The sequence below is a fragment of the Cryptotermes secundus genome, unplaced genomic scaffold (genome assembly GCF_002891405.2).
Source record: "Cryptotermes secundus unplaced genomic scaffold, Csec_1.0 scaffold269, whole genome shotgun sequence".
In the NCBI taxonomy this organism is placed as follows: Eukaryota; Metazoa; Arthropoda; class Insecta; order Blattodea; family Kalotermitidae; genus Cryptotermes; species Cryptotermes secundus.
Genome location: NW_019738960.1, coordinates 38150 through 59679, shown reverse-complemented (window position 1 = coordinate 59679; position 21530 = coordinate 38150). Strand labels below are relative to the sequence as shown.

Genomic DNA, 21530 nt, shown 5'->3' with positions numbered 1-21530 from the left:
CCTTCTGGGATGTGAAAGCAAGTGGCAAGCCGCCACATGCTTTCTTGCTGGTTTCATACTCAGCTTATTTTTCAACCCTGAAGATGGTGGTGACATGATCCTCCGAAACATCAGTTAATTTTCCATGGACTTCATGGCGTTATATCCCAGAAGGTTGAATTCTTAATCAGAGGTTTTATTCTAATAAAAAGTAAGTGTAACATAACTTTAAGGACATAAGTGAGTGTTCCAAGTACAGAGATCCCAAGTAGTTAGTTTCATTTTAGTATCTATATGGTGTATATACAGTATAACCTCCATTAACAAATATCATAAATGAGGGAAAATTAAGAGACTACTGACTTGGGATCATTGTAATTCAGCATTAAACAACAGGGAACACTGAGGAAGATTAAATGAGGGTTCCACTGTACATATATTTCTCATGCTACTCATCCCTAATCTGTTTGCTGTACCTCTAATTCTCATAATCTGAACAGTGTAAAATACTCTGAAATCAATAACAAGTGGCAAAAATTGAAGAGTTTAATAAAAGCCAGAATTTGTAATATGAAAACTATATATATATCACCTGTTTCATCTGATCGGCCCATACAGCAGTCGTATTGTTTGTGCCATCAGTATTCACATTGCATTCTTTTGAAGAAGCCAACTGTTTGTTCCTGTTCCAGCGATTCAACATTACCATTTCCTGTTGTCCTTCTGATTGCACGTTCTCAATAGCGGCATTATGTACTGCAAATGCATTGCCTTGTTCAAACATTTGAGCCAAAGCCTTGCTGGATCTTGTTGGCAAGTCTGAAAGTAGTGGAAATGGAGACTTATTTCACATACACAAGATCTGGGGTTCTCAGGGCAATGAATATTTAGATAATGGTCTTCTGGGCTGTAAGCCAGTTTAGTTTGGTACATCCTGAAGATAGAGGCAGCAGGTTCCTTCAAAACTTCCATACATATCTGCCTAATTACACAGCATCACATACAGAGAACTGTAAAGTAAAAAAAGTAAAGCTATCCCTGTAACAGACCGTGAAGGCCCATAGGGTTGTGAGATATTGAGGGTCCCACATTATCTAGACAATCGGCTCACAGATGGCGGTGAGGCTGTCAGTTTTACGCGTCGGCTGTGCTTTACTCCACAGGAAAATTATTTAATTAATTCCTGGTAGTCATTTCGGTTACAGGCTGAGTCAACCCCAGGGCCATAGGGCGGCCAGAAGGATTAGGTAAATTGAAAAAGATCCAACGACATCGTCAGGAATTGAACCCGTGACCTTCCGGCTTGTAGCATAGTGCCTCAACCAACTACGCTACCACGTGAACTGTACTTTTTAATATTTGGCATATGTAACAGAATCTAATAAAAACTTATGTTTTATCCCATGCTTTGGCTGCAAGATCTGTAAAATCATGTAGAGGACAGTGTAACAGTAGTGTTCAATGAACATGAGTTTCCAAAATTTTACAGTTATTGGAACCAGAAGAAGCCATTCATATGCCCAAGCCAGCAAGCACCACTCAGCTACTTCTCATACAAAGTTTTGTTCCAGATACTTGACTTTCACTACTGCCTGCCCAAAAACACTACCCCATTTTTAATTCAGTCTTCTTTTTATTGCTAGTGGGGTGGGACTAAGTCCCTTGTACTGTGGCCATTTCTGGCCTACTGTACCAGCCCCAGGTGATAGGTGAGGGTGATTGTGGAGCAATTGGTGGAATGAAGATTGGCAGGGGAAACCAAAGTACTTGGAGAAAACCTGCCCCTGGGCCACTCTGTCCACCACACATCCCACTTGACCAGACCCAGGATCGAACCTGGGCTGCCTTGGTGGGGAGCCAGTGACTAACCGCTTGAGCTATGGCACAGCCTTAATTCAGTCTTAGTACACACGAGAGCTATTCAGAAAGTAGCCTCCTGTGAGCTGTTAATAAAACAAGCAATGAGATAAACAAATTTCATTTTCTTTTGCAACAACGGTCTGCTACCTGCGACTTAGTGGTGGCACCAAGTGGCATGAGCGATTTCAACTGAACTCCAACATTTTTTATTTACATGTCATACTATAGCAAAAGTCTCTGATAGCTGTACATAAATCATAACTGAGTCAAAATGAATCATCTCCCAACTAATTACAAGGAGCAGAGCCCTTTTTAGAAGCTAATAGTTGCTTAGCTTGTCAAGATATTCCTAGAATTGTATGTATTCTCTTTCCTTATTTTTCTTCCTAAAACTCTGCATTCCTTTATATTTCCCTTGTGCATACTACATGCCCTGCCCATCTCATCCTCCATGATATGTTTGTCCTAATATATCTGGTGAGTACAAATTATGAAGATCCTCACTATGCATTTTCCTCTAGCATCCTGTTACTTCCTCTCTCTTAGGTCCAGGAATTCTCCTCAGCACCCTGTTCTCAAAATGGCCAAGTCTATGTTCTCTCAGCATGAGGCAGAAACAAAACAACACTGCACTATATTTTAAGGGTTTAACTAGGCATTGTCCAATGGACAGTATTTCATATAGTAATTTATAAAATAATAATTCATACCCTCAGAAGGAGCTGGTGGTGAAAGAGCAGTATCAGCAACACAGGATTTGTTAGCTTGTTTTGCCACGTGGCCACTTTGTTTTCCAGGTGGCAAAATTGTCTTGGCATTGGTGTTAAATGTCACAGATTCCTGCAGCTGTGTCACTGTGCTGTTGACCATCCTGTTCCCCTTCCCAGGGGAATAGACTTTACTGGGAATACTTTTCTGCCCATCACTACTACCTGCAATATATTTGGCAGGAACAGGCATTGATAATGCAGCCTTAGGCATCAGAGCTTGCCCCTTGTTATGTTCAAACATTGCAAGCCTCTCTGCTACAGAGAGCTCAGTGGGATCTTTGCTATTCTTCTTTGTTGGGCTTGACTCAAAGAGAGCAGCCTTGTGAAGTACTGAGCCAATTTTTGGAGATGAATCTCCTTTGTGAGGACTACCAACACAAAGTCCCATCTGTGGTACATTTGGTACGCATGGACTTCCAGTTGATCTGGGCAGAACATTTCTTTTCCCTGGAGAACTGGTTAACTTGTTGCTTGAGTTGCTATGAAGGATATTTGTTCCTGTCACTGGAGTTTGTGAACCCTGCATTCATAGAAATCAATTAAATAAGTTGTTACATTTAAGCTTTTCTTTAAAGTGTAAGCTGATTTGACTGAAAATTAAAAGCAATAAAGAGAAACAATTATTTGCACTTGAGGTAGGATTCAGACCTAAATATAAAAACTGCCAATTCTAATACTAGTACAAAAAAAAAAAGAATGAAAAATGGTACATATCTTCAGATTCTTTTCATTGGTATATCATATTGTGAAATGTAGACCCATTGCTAGGGAACGAGTTGGCAAACACATTTCCATGACATAAGCGCTTAAAAATGGGGCATCTATTGTTAGGTAACAGACTGCCAGACGGGCACTCTGGACAACAGCAGATGTCCACTGCTAGGAAATGGACACGTTTTCTGCGGGTCCTTGAAGCTATAAAAATAATTCAGATGGAAGTCAGAAACAGCAATATTTGCAAACAGAATTATTTTGTGGCTACGCCTCATACATTCAAGGATCTTGCAGTTTCCTGCTTATATCCTCAGCAGCTTTGTCCAGCAGTGCTCCTGTAGCATCCACCACCGCACTGAAAGTATCCTCAAAGGACAGCACAGTAGGGGGAAAGGATACAACAGAGACCCCTTACCAAGGCTCAGTATATAGTATCATACCATACAATGACAAGCTGCTGAAATGGACAATTATATTCTTGTTAACAACTGGGGAAGCAGGGCACTGAGCTTATGCAGACACTGGCTTTGTTATGCAGTTGGGTTGAGGTCACAGCCCAGAAGACAGCAGTCTGAATATTGACCACTGTGAGACTAAAATCTCATATGACATGCAGTGGAACCTTGTTAATCTGAACTGATTTGCAGTTACACCTCCCCAAAGGCACCTACAAAAATAATAAATTAATTTAATTATTTTACTTCCCTTCATTAAAAATGAATTCTAGTGAACTATGATAATACGTGTTAATGGACCTGCCTCTCTAGGTGGTGAAAGATGTAATCCACTTACTGCTTGCATTCAGTACATAATTGAATGTCAGTCACTGTTTATATTACAAAATGTACCTACAAATCTTCTGAATGAACAATTTTCCTTAAAAACTTGATTTTAATCAAGTACTCTGAAAGAGTTGATAGTGCAAACACATCAGTCTTTAATTAGTTTAGATTATCGAGGTTACAGTGTATTGCTAAATTCCTTATCTACAACAAAAAAATATGCATACAATAGAGATGCTGAAGGCAGTGTTCTCTTCAGGCTGCCCAGTAGGTATACAGGGAGAATTAGTCAGAAAAATATGGGTCATGTGTGCCATGGGGCCCAAACCCAAGAATGACTACACTGGTAAAGGCCAGCAGCAATTTACCAGACAGATACATTGAACCAGTCAGTCATTGTGCAGAAACAATTGGTCATGGGCCCTGTGCAGGGCCTGAAACCAAGAATGACGGCTGGTGAAGGCCAGCAGCTGATCACCATACCGGACTAGGACCAGGGAACTCAAGTCAATCAGCAGTTGGGAGTCAACAGTAGACAGTTGCAAGACAGCAGCTGCAGTTGGTGGTCAGACATCACAATGAAAGCAGAGAAAATTCAACTGTTAGGAGTCACTACCAAGCAATAATTAGTGATGACATAATAGACTGAGAAGACTCAAATGTTCTGTACTTACTTGGGGAGTGTGTTGTAACTATTCATGCTTATGGTCATAAATGTACAATAAATTCAGTAATAAATAAAAAAAGATCATGGGTCCCACAGGACCTGAAACCAAGAATGACAACAAATTAACAGACCAGGGCCAAAGACTGTACACTGCAAGTCAGGCAGAGTGAAAAATATGGTCATGGGTCCAGGTATCAAGAATAACTGCTGGTAAGGACCAGCAGCAATTGACCAGATTAGACCAGGCCTGGACCATCAGAGTCATGAGGCAGAAAGATGTCATCGGTCCTACAGGGCCGTAAATCTAGAATGACTGTGCTGGCAAAGACCAGGAGCAATTACTAGACCAGATCAGGGTCCATGATGGACCCTGATGGTACCCAAAACCAAGAATGAGTGTACTGGCGAAGACCAGCAGCAAATTACCAGACTAGAACAGACTAGGACCATCAGAAGTCAGGTCGGCGAAAGCCAGTAGTAAATTACTGCTCTGCTTAGATTAGGCATAAAAAGTCCATCCCCTCCTCTCATTGAAGAGGAAGCCCCATTTCAAAACATATAAATGGTCTTGGAAAGATCAAAAATATGGTCATGGGTCACAAGAGGACCCAAAAGCAAGAATCAGAATTTTCAACAAGCCTCATTAAGCCGACTGCTTCTTTTCTCAGTAACAGAAAATCTGAAATCCCAGTAAAGGGCAAAAAACGTAAAATTAGAATCTATAAAACAAGTCCATGATTTATTTAAACCGTCCTGCAATGCATACACTCATTTATCTCCTTCTCTCCCTCGCACTACATGTTTCGGCATGATAATGCCATCTTCAGGTGCTTACTTATCCACGTCAAACTAGTTCATTGCATGCCTTGTCCTCATATTAAAATAACTAAAATATGTATCTATGATATTTAGTTATTTTAATATGAGGACAAGGCATGCAATGAACTAGTTTGACGTGGATAAGTAAGCACCTGAAGATGGCATTATCATGCCGAAACATGTAGTGCGAGGGAGAGAAGGAGATAAATGAGTGTATGCATTGCAGGACGGTTTAAATAAATCATGGACTTAAATCAGTGCAACAGGACGCTAAAATATAACATATATAAAACAATTTTATCTGTAGTTTGGTATGGGTGTGAATCTTGGTCTCTGGCATTAAAGGAAAAGAATGATCAAGTGAAGAAGGATGAGATGGACATGCATGGCGGAGAAGAGAAATGCATATACAATTTTGGTGGTAAAGCCAGGAGGAAAGAGATCGCTAGAAAGACCTGGATGTAGGTGGAAGGATAACATCAAAATGGATCTTAGAGAAATAGGATAGCGTGTGGTATAGTCTCCCAAAGTCTATCCAAACCAAGTTCAGTGTAAGACAACAAAACATTACAAAAGTGCGACTGAGTCAAATTTAGAACTTCAGAGTTAAATTAGTTATGAACTAAAATACTGAATTATATAAGCTCCTTTTACCTTGTTTCCTACCTGAACTCGCAGCAACTTCACTGAATCGAGCAGTGTCTCAGAGACATTTTCTTGTATAGTTGCCAGCTGGTTTTCGACTTCATCACTAGAAACTGGAGCAGGAATGTTGCATGTCTTATCATCATTCTCCTCAACCTGTGGAGAATGTTTTGAATAATCATATACAAGTCTAGCTTTAGATTGAGTGCGTGAGAATCCTTGTGCTTCCTGCAAGTAAAGGGAGAAACAAAGCAAATCTAATCCATGGTCCTTTCTATCCTATTAACACGTGTATAACACACGCAGTCACAGGAGCAAGACACAACACAAAGCACAATACACATACGATAGTGAAAGAGTGCTCCAACAGAAGAGGATAGGTGTGACTCGCGTAGTGAGATACGACGTAGCGATGAAAAATCCTGAAAAATTTTAATATTTTTAACATTTAACATTTATCAATATATATGATAAATATATATATTAGTTATTTTAATATGAAGACAAGGCATGCAATGAACTAGTTTAGCGTAAATTGAATAAGCACCCGAAGATGGCATTTTTGTGCCGAAACATGTAGTACGAGTGAGAGGAGGAGATAGATGAGTGTTTGCACTGGAAGATGGTTGAAATAAATCATGGGCTGAATTACTTTTTACCTATTAGCCTTACCTTCCTAAGATAAAATAACTGCCATCACCAAAGCCCCAAGTATTGGAAGATTTAAAATATCATATGCATAATGCACTGACATCTTGAATGGAAACCTGGATAGGAACTGTGCCATACCACGAGATTTTAAATCCCATAGTCCCGAATGATAAGGGTTAATCAGAACATTCTGATTTCCTTGCAAGCTTCAACCATTTCAAAACAGTATAGCAGTAAACCCATGTTCCACTTCACTCAAAATGTTCAAAACTGCATTCATACATATACATATACATATATTTCACACTTCACAAGTCCAAAATGCAATGGAGATGAAACTGGTCACAAGCATAACATAAACAAACAAAGCTAAACAAACACTGTAACTAATTATTTACTAAGCGGCCTCCGTAGTCTAGAGGCAACGTTCCCACCTCATAACTCGTGGTACGCGGGTTCAAATACACGGCGGAGGTCGTCGAACTTTTAAGGGCGGAAAAATTCAGGGAACAAGTCCTCCGGGAGGGACTTTAAGCCGTGTGTCCCGTGTCATAGCTTTACAGCACGTAAAAGAACCTCATATCTCCAAAGGAGATCATTGAGCCAAATTCAAGGACGTTTCCCGCCCAACAGTAGTCTCTAAGGCCTCTGATAGATGGGGGAAGCATTATGGACACCGCCAAGCTAGTGGAGGCTGAACTCGCTGGCTCGGCGGGACTGATGGTATGCACCAATATCGGTAGGGTATAGAGACTGGTAGAATATCATAGAGGGAAGCACAATGAACCAATACTGGTCTAAGTGCATGGGGAATAACTAACTCCAATACCTAACTAATTAGTTATTTACTACAAGCTCCAAAAATTCATCAACTGTATAAAATGCGCTATTCATGAGATACGAAAATAAATTATTTTTAAAACTGATTCATCCCTTTCTAAGACTTCGAGTGGTCTCTGGCAATCTATTAAATAACCTAATACCAGTAAACAGAAAGATTTGAAATTGGAACATAAATTTGATTTTTGCTTCTAGTGTTCAGGCCATGAACCTCTGAACTTGAACAGAAATTATTTTGATTATTTATCACAAACATCAAAGAAAAAATACAGTCACATGACAATGGTAAAATTTCTTAAAAAGACTTCAACATGAGTCTATGGGTCGCACTCCTAATATGATCGTTATTACTTTCTTTTGTAATTTAAAAACCCTAGAATTATTAGTCGAATTGCTCCAGAGGACTATTCCATACTTAATGACAGAATGAAAGTAAGAAAAATAAAATAAGATAAACTCCTAAATACTAAAACAGCAGAACAGAGTTTAGGAAGGTTTTATTCCACATGACTCTTCCAATTTAATTTATTATCAATTTGTACACCCAAAAATGTTGTTACAGGAACTTCATTCATTACATTTCCAAAGGATACTGCCAGCAAAGAGTTAGCAGACTATTTAGGAGTAGTTGTAATTTATGTCAGTCAGTGTTATGACTCTCAGAGTACTCAAACAATCTAAGACCCTTCAGGGAAAAGGTAGCTGACAGAGTCCTTTACACAAGAATGCTTCACTAGAGATACAAGTATGCACATAACTTGTGCAAGATGAACATGATTACCTATAATCGGTGAGACAGGAATGTCAAATTTTACTGCAAAACATTCTGTTTTGAGGAAAAATGGCCAGGCTACAGTCTGAAGAATTTCAAGGCAATCTTGTGAATATATTCATATTGAATTCTCGTAGTGATATGCAAGGCACCGCTCATCAGGAAAGGTAGAGCTGGCTACAGAGCCCATTTCATTTTCTGTTTCCCCCCCAACACAGTAACAATTCTGAGTTTGCATTTGTTTTAGCATACATGAAATTTCCTCTCTTTTTCCTTCAATTTAATGCCTGAATCATTGCAATCTGTTTATAAATTAAGAATTATTTCAGTCTAGTGGCAGTAATATTGCAACTGACATTCAAATTCTTTCTAAGAACTAATCAAAAATAGGGGGAGATCTGCATTGTACTGAAGTTAGGTACAGTAAACATGAATGTATATTAGTTTTCAATACATACAAGAGTTGCAACAGTGTTCTCATCCAACACAAATTGCCTTGTTTTAGCCACTTTCAAACACTGCTGGTCAGGATTTGGTTTGCTCACTATTTTGGAACTCAATGTTTCTGCAGTACTGGTACTGTGGTTAGCGACATTACCAGAGCTTCCTTTACTTTGGTCTGGACTCTGCGAAGTAAAATAATGGCATAATTCGTGAGAAAGGCTGCCATAAGTGAAGCAAATTAAGTTCTACTGCTGTTCAGGCTTTAGGATACAAGACAACAAACTGTGAGATTTTCAGTCTAATTTCGCAATGATTAACATCATTTAAGAAAGTTACATGATAGATTATTAGACTCTATAAAGGTAAAGGCAAAGTTGGCCTTGTGCTTATTAAAGTTTCAGGAGGATGGATGGCCCTAGGGGTTATATGGACAAGTGGCAATTGGAAAATTCTCTACTCCTGTAGGGAAGAAAAGACCCACGATTGGTATATGATTCCTGGCAGTGTCTAACCAGTCACTATATTTGCTGAGCTGTGATAATTCATTATTAGACTTCACAAGACCTTCAAATTTCTCAAATGTATGCTTTAGATTTACATACAGCATGTGAAGAAACAGCAGTAGGATGGCTGACTTCGTCCTCCCAGTGTCTGATAGTGTCAGCAAGCATAGCCAACTTAGCTTGCAGTCCTCCTGATTTTGTCTTCGAATGTGTTTGTTGTGGCACTTCATTCTCCACTTCAGCTTGTTCTGCACTGAAATGTACCTCTGTTTTATGGATTGGCGATGACAGCTGTGAGTCTGCATTATACAATAGTACACCAAATATAGTACAAGGAGAAACAATCTGTTTCAGTTTACAAGTATAAAAATGTATAAGAAAAATGACATTTCATCTGCAGAAGGAACATCTTGTTTGCAATCAAGGAGCACACATCAGAACTGGAAGATTTTCCAGCCAAGTGTACATTAGGAGCAAGGTATAAGAACTAGCTCTATAAATATTTATTGATTGGTCCTCTAACTCTCAGGGCTTTTTCTACTGCTCTATATGTGACAAAGGAAAATTACGAACAAGAAATATTTGGTGCAAAGACACTGCACATATTTTCTCATGTACAACCGGCCTTCACTATGTTGCCTGGGAAACGAAGGCGATTCTTGTTTTCTAGACCATTTTTTGTCTCTGACGATGTAACCTATGAAGATATATATGCATGGAACGTACCAACTATGACCTGTGTGCGGCTAATGGCACTACCATCCACACATACGGATGGCTGCCTCTCAGCCTCAACTTGGGCCTACGCCGAGAATTCACGTGGTACTTCGTGGTGGCCGACGTCACGCATCCTATCATCAGCGTGGACTTCCTGTCGCATTTTGGTCTCCTGGTGGACTGTCAGAACAACCACATCCTGGACGGGGTCACGACGCTGTGAGCCCCAGCCTCAGCAGCCAACGCACTGATCCCCAGTGTAAAGACAATCAGCAGCAACACACCGATCGACAGCCTCCTCACAGAGTTCCCGGACCTGACCCGCCCAGCTGGAGTCCAGCGCGAGATATGACACAACACTGTCCACAACATCAGGACTGTACCTGGCCCACCAGTAACCTGCCAACCTTGGCGACTGGCACCGGACTGACTCGCTATTGCAAAAGTCGAGTTCGACGCCATGTTGCGGGATGGTACAGCTCGTCGATCTGAGAGTTCATGGTCCTCGGCACTACACATTGTGCCCAAGAAAGACAACGGTTGGCGTCCATGCGGCAACTACAGAGCGCTCAACTCCCGAACCATCCCTGACTGCTACCCTGTCCGCCATATCCACGACTACTCCCACCAGCTTCTCAACTGTTCCGTCTTTTCCAAAATTGACCTGGTGAGAGCCTACAATCAAATCCCGTCCACCGTGAAGACATACAGAAGACGGCCATCACCACTCCATTCGGCCTATTCGAGTTCCCCTTCATGTCCTTCGGCCTGTGCAACGCCGCACAGACCTTCCAACGCTTCATGGACAACATTCTGTGGGGACTCGACTTCTATTTCGCTTACCTGGATATCATCATCTTCTCCCGGTCTCTAGAGGAACACGAGCAACACCTACAGGCACTCTTCGACCGACTGCAGAAGTATGGGATCCTCATCAACCCGGCCAAGTGCATCTTCCGAGTACCCGAGGTCACCTTCCTTGGTTAAAAGGTGTCCGCCGAAGGCTCCTAACCGCTGGAAGAACGAGTGACTCGCCTTCAGGAATGTCAACCTCCCAAAACCACCAGTCAGCTCTGCCGTTTCCTGGGCATGGTGAACTACTACAGGCGATTTCTGCCCCACGCGGCAGCACACCAGGCAACACTGCACGACATCCTCTCCGGACCCAAAGTCAAGGGCTCCAACCCAATCACTTGGACACCAGAGCTCCACAGGGCCTTCAAAGAGTGCAAGGCGAGTTTGTCACGCGCCACACTACTGGCTTACCCCGATCCATCCGAGTCACTTGCACTCGTCACAGATGCCTCCACGTCCACCATGGGTGCCATGCCACAGCAACGCGTCAAGAACGCCTGGCAGCCCCTGGCATTCTTCTCAAGGAAACTGAACCTGGCCCAGCAAAAATACAGTGCGTATGACCGCGAGCTGCCGGCCATCTATGAGGCTGTAAAACACTTTCGCCACATGCTGGAAGCGTGCCACTTCAGCATCTTCACAGACCACAAACCTATCACCTACGCTTTCCAGCAGAAAAGGGACAAATGCTCACCAGGACAATTCAACCACCTGGATTTCATAGCACAATTCAAAACTGACATCCGACACATCTCGGGACAGGACAACGTTGTTGCCGACGCACTCTCCCGCATCGAGTCTGTCACTGCGCCACCATCCTACGACGCATTGGCCGCATTGCAGGACAGCGACAACGCGCTTCAATCACTTCAGCAGTCAAATACCGCTTTGCAGCTCGAAAAGCTACCAATTCCCGGTACCACAGTGTCCATCTACTGCGATACCTCTGCCGTACATCCCAGCTCCTCTACGGTTCGAAGTGTTCCAGTCTGTCCATGATCTGTCGCACCCAGGGACCAAAGCAATGGCAAAACTGGTCATACAGGTTTTCGTGTGGCCAAGCGTACAGAAGGATTGCCGCACCTGGGCACGTGCTTGTCAATCCTGCCAGCGCTCCAAAGTGTGCCGCCACACACTGACTCCATTGGGCGACTTTACACTGCCGGCAGCCAGATTTCTTCATGTCCACATAGACCTTGTTGGACCCCTTCCGACATCAGGAGGCCACACATATTGCCTCACTGCAGTTGACTGTTTCACCCATTGGCCAGATGCCATCCCCATCCCAGACATCACAGCTGACACAGTGGCACGAGCCCTACTGACCGGCTGCACATCCCGCTTCGGTTGCCCACAGACCATCACCACCAACCAGGGACGTCAGTTCGAATCTCAACTCTTCCACTCCCTGGCCAAGCTCTGTGGCATTCAACTCTCGCGAACAACTGCTAACCATCCAGCGGCTAACGGACTCGTGGAACGTTTCCAGCGAACACTAAAGGCAGCCATCATGTGCCACGCAGACCACCACCGGACAGAAGCCCTATCCCTGGTTCTCTTCGGAATCTGCACGGCATGCAAAGAGGACCTGCAGGCATCAATAGCTGAGCTCATGTATGGCGAGCCACTAAGAATACCAGGACAGCTGCTAACTCCGATTGCCGAGCCAGTGGATCCAGCGCACCTCATCACCCAACTTCGCCAATATATATGGCCCGCCTTAGACCAATTCCAGCAACACGCCATGCTCCCCAGCTACATTTGTGCTAAGCGACCTCAAGAAGTGCACGCACGTTTTCCTTCAGCAGGACACAACTCGCAGAGCATTGAAGCCCCCCTACAGCGGCCCCTCCCAGGTCCTATCACGGAAGGAGAAGACAACGCAAATCCTCATGCGCGGCAGGCTCATCACCCTGTCAACTGATAGGGTCAAACCTGCCTACATGTTAAACGAGACAGGCCATGGGACCACCACCAAGACCTTCAACCCCACAGCCTGTAGAACAAACTACACGCTCCGGACGACATGTACAGTTTCCTGATCGCTTCAACAGCTGAGCAACAATCTCCGCGAGGGGGTGATGTGGGAACTGCCCACATTTAAGCAAGTGTGACAACGCAAGCTTCATTGCTTAGCAACAAGTAAACAGCGGTTGCTAGGCCAAAGCCCTAAACAATACGGACACTGACTGGTTTTCTATATGTCCGACTTTAGGTTACATAGGAAGATACAGTTACAGTCACAGTTCTAGATTCTACACTTCTATAATACTGGTTCAGTGTGTTCATTATTGTTATTATTATTCTTCAATTCTTCAAATGCAAGTTCGTCTGTGTATATGGTGCAACTGTAATAAATACTATAGGACAGTTCAACCAGTGGTTGTCTCTTCATATGACATGCCACACATCATATAACCATTTGGGCCCTTCATGCCCATACTATCACCTTCCTGAAAACATCATCTAAGCAGGTTTTAATGCAATGGTCTCCAGAAATTGTTGAAATCTAATCAAAATCATTACAGACATTTTCAGGAAAAACACCATTTGTTTCGTGAGGCCCATATAAAGGGATCCTATTTTTGGAGTCAGAGTGTTCTTATTCATTGGGCACTGATCAATGATACATAAACTCTTAAATTCATTCATTCATCAGTAATCTGTCAAACGACAGGTTCACAGTCTCTTCCAAAACAGTTCCTCCACTTGATGCGATCTAGAGCTTTCTCCTTCAAATGACAGTATCCTCTTCTCTCCCCCAAGGTCATCCAGCATCTTCTTCCTCGTCTTCTGGTCACTTCCCTCCGCCCCTCTATCTTTCCTTCAATAACTTCTTTTAGAAGGCAGTTACCGTGTAAGATATGACCAATCCAATTAGCCTTCCGTTTTCTTATTTCATGTAGGATATTCCTCTGCTCACTGACTCTAATTAACACTTCTTCATTTCTCACATAATCTGTCCAACTGATCTTCTCCATCCTTCTCCAACACCACATTTCAAAACTTTCCAGATGTTTCTGATCTACTGCTCTAAGTGTCCATGTTTCAGCCCCATACAGAGCTATGCTCCAAATGTAGCATTTCACTAGTTTCTTTCTCAAATTTAAGTCCAATTTTCTGGTAAAACGATTCTTCTTCCTGCTAAATGCAGCTTTTGCCATGGCAATCCTAGACTTAATTTCACACATACACCTTCCATCATCTGTTAACAAGCTACCCAAATATTTAAAACATTTCACATTCTCCAGTTGTTTTTGGTCTATCTTTATTGTGACTGCGGTTCGGTGTCTCGAAATTTTCATTACTTTTGTTTTTTCCACATTAATTTCCATGCCATAGCACCTTCCAATTTCGATTAGTCTATCAGTCATACCCCGTAGCACAGTTTCTTCCTTAGCCATTAACACAAGGCCATCTGCATATTTCACAGTTTGAATAATTTGTCTTCTTAATTTGAAGTCTCCAAGCCCATCCAGAGCTTCTTTGGTAAGGCATTCACTGTACAAGTTGAACAAAATCGGTGATAAACAGCATCCTTGTCAAACTCCTCTTCCAATCTTCACACTTCTTGTACTTCCTCTGTCCAGTCGCATTCTAACTTTCTGATCCATGTACAATTTACTAATCAATCTTCTTTCCCGCCAATCGTTACCTGTTTCCTATAGGATCTGCACTAATTTGGTCCAATTTACATGGTCAAATGCCTTCTCCCAGTCTATAAAGCAAGCACACAGTTCTTCATCTATCTCCAAAGTTCGTTCTGCTATAATTCTCATCATCCCAATTGCATCCCTGGTTCCTTTTCCTCTTCTAAATCCAAACTGTTCCTCTCCAAGTAAATCCACTATTTTCCTTTCAATTCTTCTTTCAAGTATCTTTGCTATTATATAACTCTTTAATGAACCGTCACAACACAGCGAATAGTAAAACATCAAAGTCAGCATTCAGCTGTGGCTTTGCTACATGTTTTGGCCACTATCGGCCATCATCAGGCATATCAACTAAAATCTACCATTTAACTGCAACCATAAAATAGATATAACACTATTGATCGTACAATTTTAAAATTGCTTATGTAAAAAATACAAAAGTTCAGATTATATAAAAATTGAAAGTATATTTGCTATTATCTTTGCTGTACGTGCAATAAGGCTTATTGTGCAATGGTCACTGCATTTTGTAGCTTTTGTCTTTTTCTTTAAGGCAATCATTGTAACTTCTGTAAAGTCCTTGGGCCACTCCCCAGTTTCATATATGGTGTTTATTAGTTTTGTCAGTGTTTTCAAACCACTTTCTCCCAGTAACTTAACCTTTAAATGCCGGACTTCGAAATAGTGGTAAGCTTGAGCTGGCCGGAGTTTATTTAAATGCCCGCTGCTGGTGCTCATTCAAATGCCCGTTGCTACTCTGCGTTTAAATGTCCGTTCCTGTTAGGCGCTTAATCAATTTTAAGCGTTGTGTTTAAAAATGCTGTATCTTGCTCAATTTTTATGATAAATGGATGGTATTAACTTTGTTTATATCAGCAAAGAATATAGTGTTGCATATTATAACGGAAGATTTGAAATTTTTAATACAACGTGTTATACTCTATTTTCAGTTTTTTTGTGTTTTAATTTTGATGCGTACTGCAAAAATGGTTTCCCAGTTCTTCACAGATTTGTTCTGCATTATAAATTAATTTCTGTTTGTAACACTTGACAAATTTTAGCAGTCCCTGGTGTCATAAAACAGATGGAAGCAATAAAATCATTTGGTCTTCTGCTAGCACTGCTTACACCCTTCGGATTTTTTAATCTTTGACTGAAGGTCAGAAGAATGAAAGAATGGCTATTCAAGAGAAAGCTAGAGGGGTCCCTTCTTCAGTGCTAAGACCTTCCGTTACAGCTGCAAAAGCTTATTGCCCCTTATATTTGAGTGAACAGACAGCTGCAATAACAGACAGCGTGATCTGTTTTGTGTGCATTCGTAGTGAAATCGAATACTGTAGTTTTATTTGAAACTGTATATACATCAAGCAGGTAACAACAAAAAAGGTATGTACATCAAATTTTACAATATAAAGTTAGTCGAGTGTAACAATTTGTAGGTCACTTTTTTATTATTACTTCTGCCTTACATGTTTCAGTTTGACACAACCATCATCAGAGGCACTTGCTATAATTATGGAAACACTGTCGCTGTTTTGATGTTAACAATTATGTTTGTCGTGTGGACGCTGCTACGATATGTTGACGTGTAAAAGCACAAAACATGCTAAGATAGTTGAGTACACTCTCAAGTTCTCACTTTTCTTCAGAACCTATTTTAAGTTAAAACGCTAAAATGTTAAAATATCTTATATAAATGCTGAACTCCTCCTTATTAATTCATCCCAAAGATGGGAGACGTCAGCTTGAGGTTGTATGGCTGCAAAGATATTGTATTACTTAGGTTTTATATATTATATATATTATTTAATGCTGTATTTGATCTGATTCTTGCTTACCTTATGGATTGATATGTTTCCTGTGTGCTGTGTACTGCAGTAGGAATACTACATCTAATGTTTTTTATAGCCTTGTGTGTTATGACGCGGTCGGGGGTGTGTTTATACAAGTAGTGATGAGGTCAAACATGCTGTTCTGGTTATTGATTTCCTTTGCCTGTTTCTGCTCATCTATTAGTTTATTATCCTTGTAGTGGCGGTAAATTTGGTATTCTTCCTTTATATTCATTAATCTACCTTTCTTTGCTACTTCGATCAGTTCCATGACTTGTCAAATTGGGTCGTATTGATATTGTCTATTTAGGATATGTTGAGCATAGGCCGAGTCATTTCTATTTAATCTTATACTTCTTATATGTTCATTGTAGCGTGTTACTAATTTTCTGCCTGTTTGACCTATATACACTTGTTGGCACCGCTGACAAGTCAACTTGTATATGCCAGTTTGTTAGTAAGAATTTATGTTATGTTTGTGATTTAGTATTTTGCCTAATGTATGATTTACTTTAAAAGCTATTCTTACGTTCGTATTTTTAAATAGTTTCGTGATTCTTCTTGTGTAGCTTTCGTTATATGTGTAGGATACCCATTTCTGTTCTCTTCTTTCAATGGGAACACTTGTTTTTTGTTGAAGTTTATGATACATTCGTGTAATGAGTTCTTTATTGTATCCATTGTTTTGCGCGATGTTAATAACTGTATTTAATTCTTTATTTTTTGCTGTGTTATCCATAGGTAGGACGGTTAATCTATGTAGCCAATTTTTGTTCTTGGGGATGACAAGATTTATTGTTTATCGTTGTGTCCATCGTTGTGGGTTTTCTAAATATCTCCATTCTTACTTGCCCATGGTTGTTAATTAGTTTTAAGTCTAGGTACGTTATTTGATTATTTTCCTCCTCATTTAGTGTGAATTGCAAGTTTTTATTTTGCGTGTTAAATTGATCTAAAATGTGTTGAGGTGTTATTTTTGATCGGTTATAAATCATAATTACATCATCTACGTACCTGTTATAGTATGCATTATAGTATGCGTTATAGTTATGCATTTATCTTCTAGTAGAAGTTTTACTTTCCTTTGTTCGAAATGTTGTAGAAATACTTCCGCCATTAAGCTTGATAAGGGGGAGCCCATGGCCACGCCCGAGTTTGGTTTATAAAATTTATCATTGTATTGGAAGTAATTTTGATTCAATATCATTTGGAGGATTGTGATGATTTCGTCTTACACTTAACCGTGTATTGTTAGTTATGTGGATTACGTCATTTATTGGAATGTTTACGTATAAATCTTTAATATCCATTGTGAGTAGTTTGTGTTCTGGGTTTAGTTTTAGTTTGCTAATATTATTTGCGAAGTTTAAGGTGTTAGTGATGTTATAGTCATATTTTAAGTTTAATAGTGTTTGTAGTTTTTGGTGCATATGTTTAGCTAGTTTGTGGTTGTGTCAAACCGAAACATGTAAGGCAGAAGTAATAATAAAAAAGTGACCTACAAATTGTTACACTCGACGGACTTTCTACTAACTTTGTGATTGATAGTGTAACGGACCAAAATGAAACAATTTACAATATATTTTAACATACCTATCTCCAGAATCTGCAATAAAATTACTGGATCATGGAGATCATACGTATATTTTTATTTGCTGTTGTTCAGTTAGGTATCAATTTAATTCCTCTATTAGGGTTTTACTCAAGTCTGTCTGGTAATTACTACATTTAAAAATAAATATTTAGGACTGTGCATGTGCTTCTACTAGCGGCGTGTGCGCGCGCTTCCTCTACGGGGTTTAAATGCCTGACTGGCCAAAACGGGGTACTTTGGCCATGACAACCTTACTCATGACTGGCACAAACGGGGCACTTCGGCACTTAAAGGTTAAGCACATCTCCAGGTACATCATCATCTCCTGTAGCCTTTCCATTCCTCATGTCCTTGATAACTTTTTCCACTTCACTTTGTAAAATATATGGTCCTTTCTCATCTGTATCTACTTCTTCTTCCAGTTCCACTTCCAAGGTTTCTGGCCGATTAGGTCGATCATATAGTTCTGTAATATAATTTTCCCAAATTTTCAGCACTTTCTCTGATCTACTATTCTATTCCCCTGGGAGTCTTCGATTCCAATATTTTGAATCCCATGGTTCTCTTTCCATCCTAGTTCTTTTGTCTTCATGTACGTCAAATCATAACGTCCTGTCCTTTGAAATTCTATAATCTCATTACATATCTTCTCAAGATATTCCTTTTTGGCCCTGTCCGTGGCTCTTTGCAATTCATTCCTCAGTCTCCTCTATTTCCTACTGCCTTCTTCATTGTTTACATTCTTCCATTTCCTTCGGTCCTCCATTTTACTCATCACCTCCTGTGTAACCCATGGTTTTCTTGCTATTTTCTCAACTTTACCAACCAATTCACTAATAGTGTCTAACATGCATTCTTTTATATTGTTCCACTGCACTTCAGCATTTCCGCTTTCGCTTTCAATTGCACTGAATTTCTCTTCTAGGGTATCCTGCACGCTTTGTCTTTGAGCATATAACTTCTCCAAATATAAATACAATCTGAAGAATGCCATCTTCTGGGATGTGGTGCCATGTAGATCTGTGTGAACCAACATTTCGAAGGAACGTTCCTCCAAAACATCAGTTCACATAAGATCTACATGGCACCACATTCCAGAAGACAGGATTCTTCATAGTCAAAACTGTGGAATCCTCAAATCTTACATGAAGACAGTCTGTCCACATTATATAAACACAGACAGATGGCTTTCCAAAACCCACTTCTCATATACACAGGTGCTGAAACATGTAAATCTGTCAAACATTCTCATACACTATATGGTATGTGAAAATAAAAGAGAAATACATTTCTGAAATATTTCCAGAATTCAAACTCTGAATATGTTTGGATATTTTACTACTAAAAATATAGATTTAAAAGATACATTATGTACTATTTTTTAACAACTTGAAAGTAATTCAAAGGACCCATTTCCACATTACCCACCGGCATATAAGGCTCCAAGCCTATGAAGTCTAGAATGAGCACTGTCTCTGATAGCACTGGTGCACCCTGGCTTCTCTGATATCACTACATTTATAGTCTCTTTGGTGGCATTTCCATCACCTTCTTCCAAATGGGGGCTGACACAGTCAACTTTCTTTGGAGTTACACTTACATTGATAGTGATGGGTTCTCCATCAGATTTTGTTGCAGTCACTTCAACTGAAACTGGTATAATTCACAAAGCTACATTTATATTCACATCATGCTATAAAACAAATTTACGTCCAAAGCCTTCTTTGACATTGGCACTGTAAAATTAAAATTCACGAACACTTGAGTTTATGAAGTATTTACCTCTGGCCACAACAACCATGAGGCGAAATATAAAATCAGTCACATCATTTTATACTGTAAAAGAATTTGATTAAAATATTAAATCCCATATTATATTTCAGTGTCCTGTTGTATTGAGACATCCTAATTTTACTAACGTATTCGTCAATAATAGAACTTTTTTTTTTGCTAGTGGGGTGGGACTAAGTCCCTTGTTCTGCGGCCACTTCTGGCCTATCCTACCAGCCCCGGATGATAGGTGAGGGTGATTGTGGAGCAACTGGTGTAATGAAGATTGGCAGGGGAAACCGAAGTACTCGGAGAAAACCTGCCCCAGCGCCACTTTGTCCACCGCAAATCGCACTTGACCAGACCCAGGATCAAACCCGGGCCACTATAATAAACCTTTAAAAAGACATTAAGAATATGTTGTTCATTAAAAATGCATTTTAATTATATGACAGTTAAAATCAATATTATGACCGTAGGCTATTATGTTAACATATAAATTTACACATTAAAAGTGAATGTTCACACTCCTCAAGTTGTCTTGGTTTTACACAATTTATATTCACAACATGTTCCAGCCTCATTTGGCCATCATCGGGTGAATTCTATCCACGAGTGAGACCACTGCACTGTATTTGTTTCCCTTGCTTCTCTCATGCACATCATTATTTACTCCATGCTAGTTATTAAATTTCATTTATATCCAGCTATTTTGCAGTTAGCAGTTTGTAGTCGTGTTTCCCTATGTCAGTGTCCCCACTGTGGTCTACCAGTATAGTGGTATACTGTATATCAGTATACAGCATGAAATAAATAACGACGTGCATGAGAGATGCATGGGAAACAAAATACGGTGCAGTGGGCGAGGATAGAATTCACCTGATGATGGCCTAATGAGGCCGAAATATGTTGTGAATATAAATTAGTAAAAAATACATGTAAAACCAAGACAGTTTGAGGAGTGGGAACATTCACTTTTAATATGTAAATTTATATGCTAACATAATAGCCCATGAGCATCATCATCATCATCATCATCAGTAATCTGTCAAGACGACAGGTCCACAGTCTCTTCCAAAACAATTCCTCCACTTGATGCGATCTAGAGCTTTCGCCTTCAAATCACAGTATCCTCTTCTCTCCCCCAAGGTCATCCAGCATCTTCTTACATCTTCTTCCTCGTCTTCTGGTCACTTCCCTCCGCCCCTCTATCTTTCCTTCGATAACTTCTTTTAGAAGGCAGTTACCGTGTAAGATATGACCAATCCAATTAGCCTTCCGTTTTCTTATTTCATGTAGGATATTCCTCTGCTCACTGACTCTAAATAACACTTCTTCATTTCTCACATAATCGATCCAACTGATCTCCATCCTTCTCCAACACCACATTTCAAAACTTTCCAGATGTTTCTGATTTACTGCCCTAAGTGTCCATGTTTCAGCCCCATACAGAGCTATGCTCCAAATGTAGCATTTCACTAGTTTCTTCCTCAAATTTAAGTCCAATTTGCTGGTAAAAAGATTCTTCTTCTTGCTAAATGCAGCTTTTGCCATGGCAATCCTGGATTTAATTTCACTAGTACACCTTCCATCATCTGTTAACAAGCTACCCAAATATTTAAAACATTTCACATTCTCCAGTTGTTTTTGGTCTATCTTTATT

At 40.3% G+C, this 21530-nt stretch overlaps 1 protein-coding gene across 1 annotated transcript in view; it reads right to left on the bottom strand.

Annotated features, from left to right (window-relative positions):
• Positions 1 to 21530, bottom strand: part of LOC111871424 (anillin) — a 91115-nt gene that overhangs the window by 63598 nt on the left and 5987 nt on the right. The window contains exons 3-8 of the mRNA XM_033754244.1: positions 19526 to 19750; positions 9546 to 9745; positions 8958 to 9125; positions 6246 to 6392; positions 2550 to 3129; positions 572 to 798 (exon numbers count right to left, since the gene is read on the bottom strand). Coding sequence (XP_033610135.1) covers positions 572 to 798; positions 2550 to 3129; positions 6246 to 6392; positions 8958 to 9125; positions 9546 to 9745; positions 19526 to 19750 — 1547 coding nt within the window. The remainder of the gene's footprint in view (positions 1 to 571; positions 799 to 2549; positions 3130 to 6245; positions 6393 to 8957; positions 9126 to 9545; positions 9746 to 19525; positions 19751 to 21530) is intronic.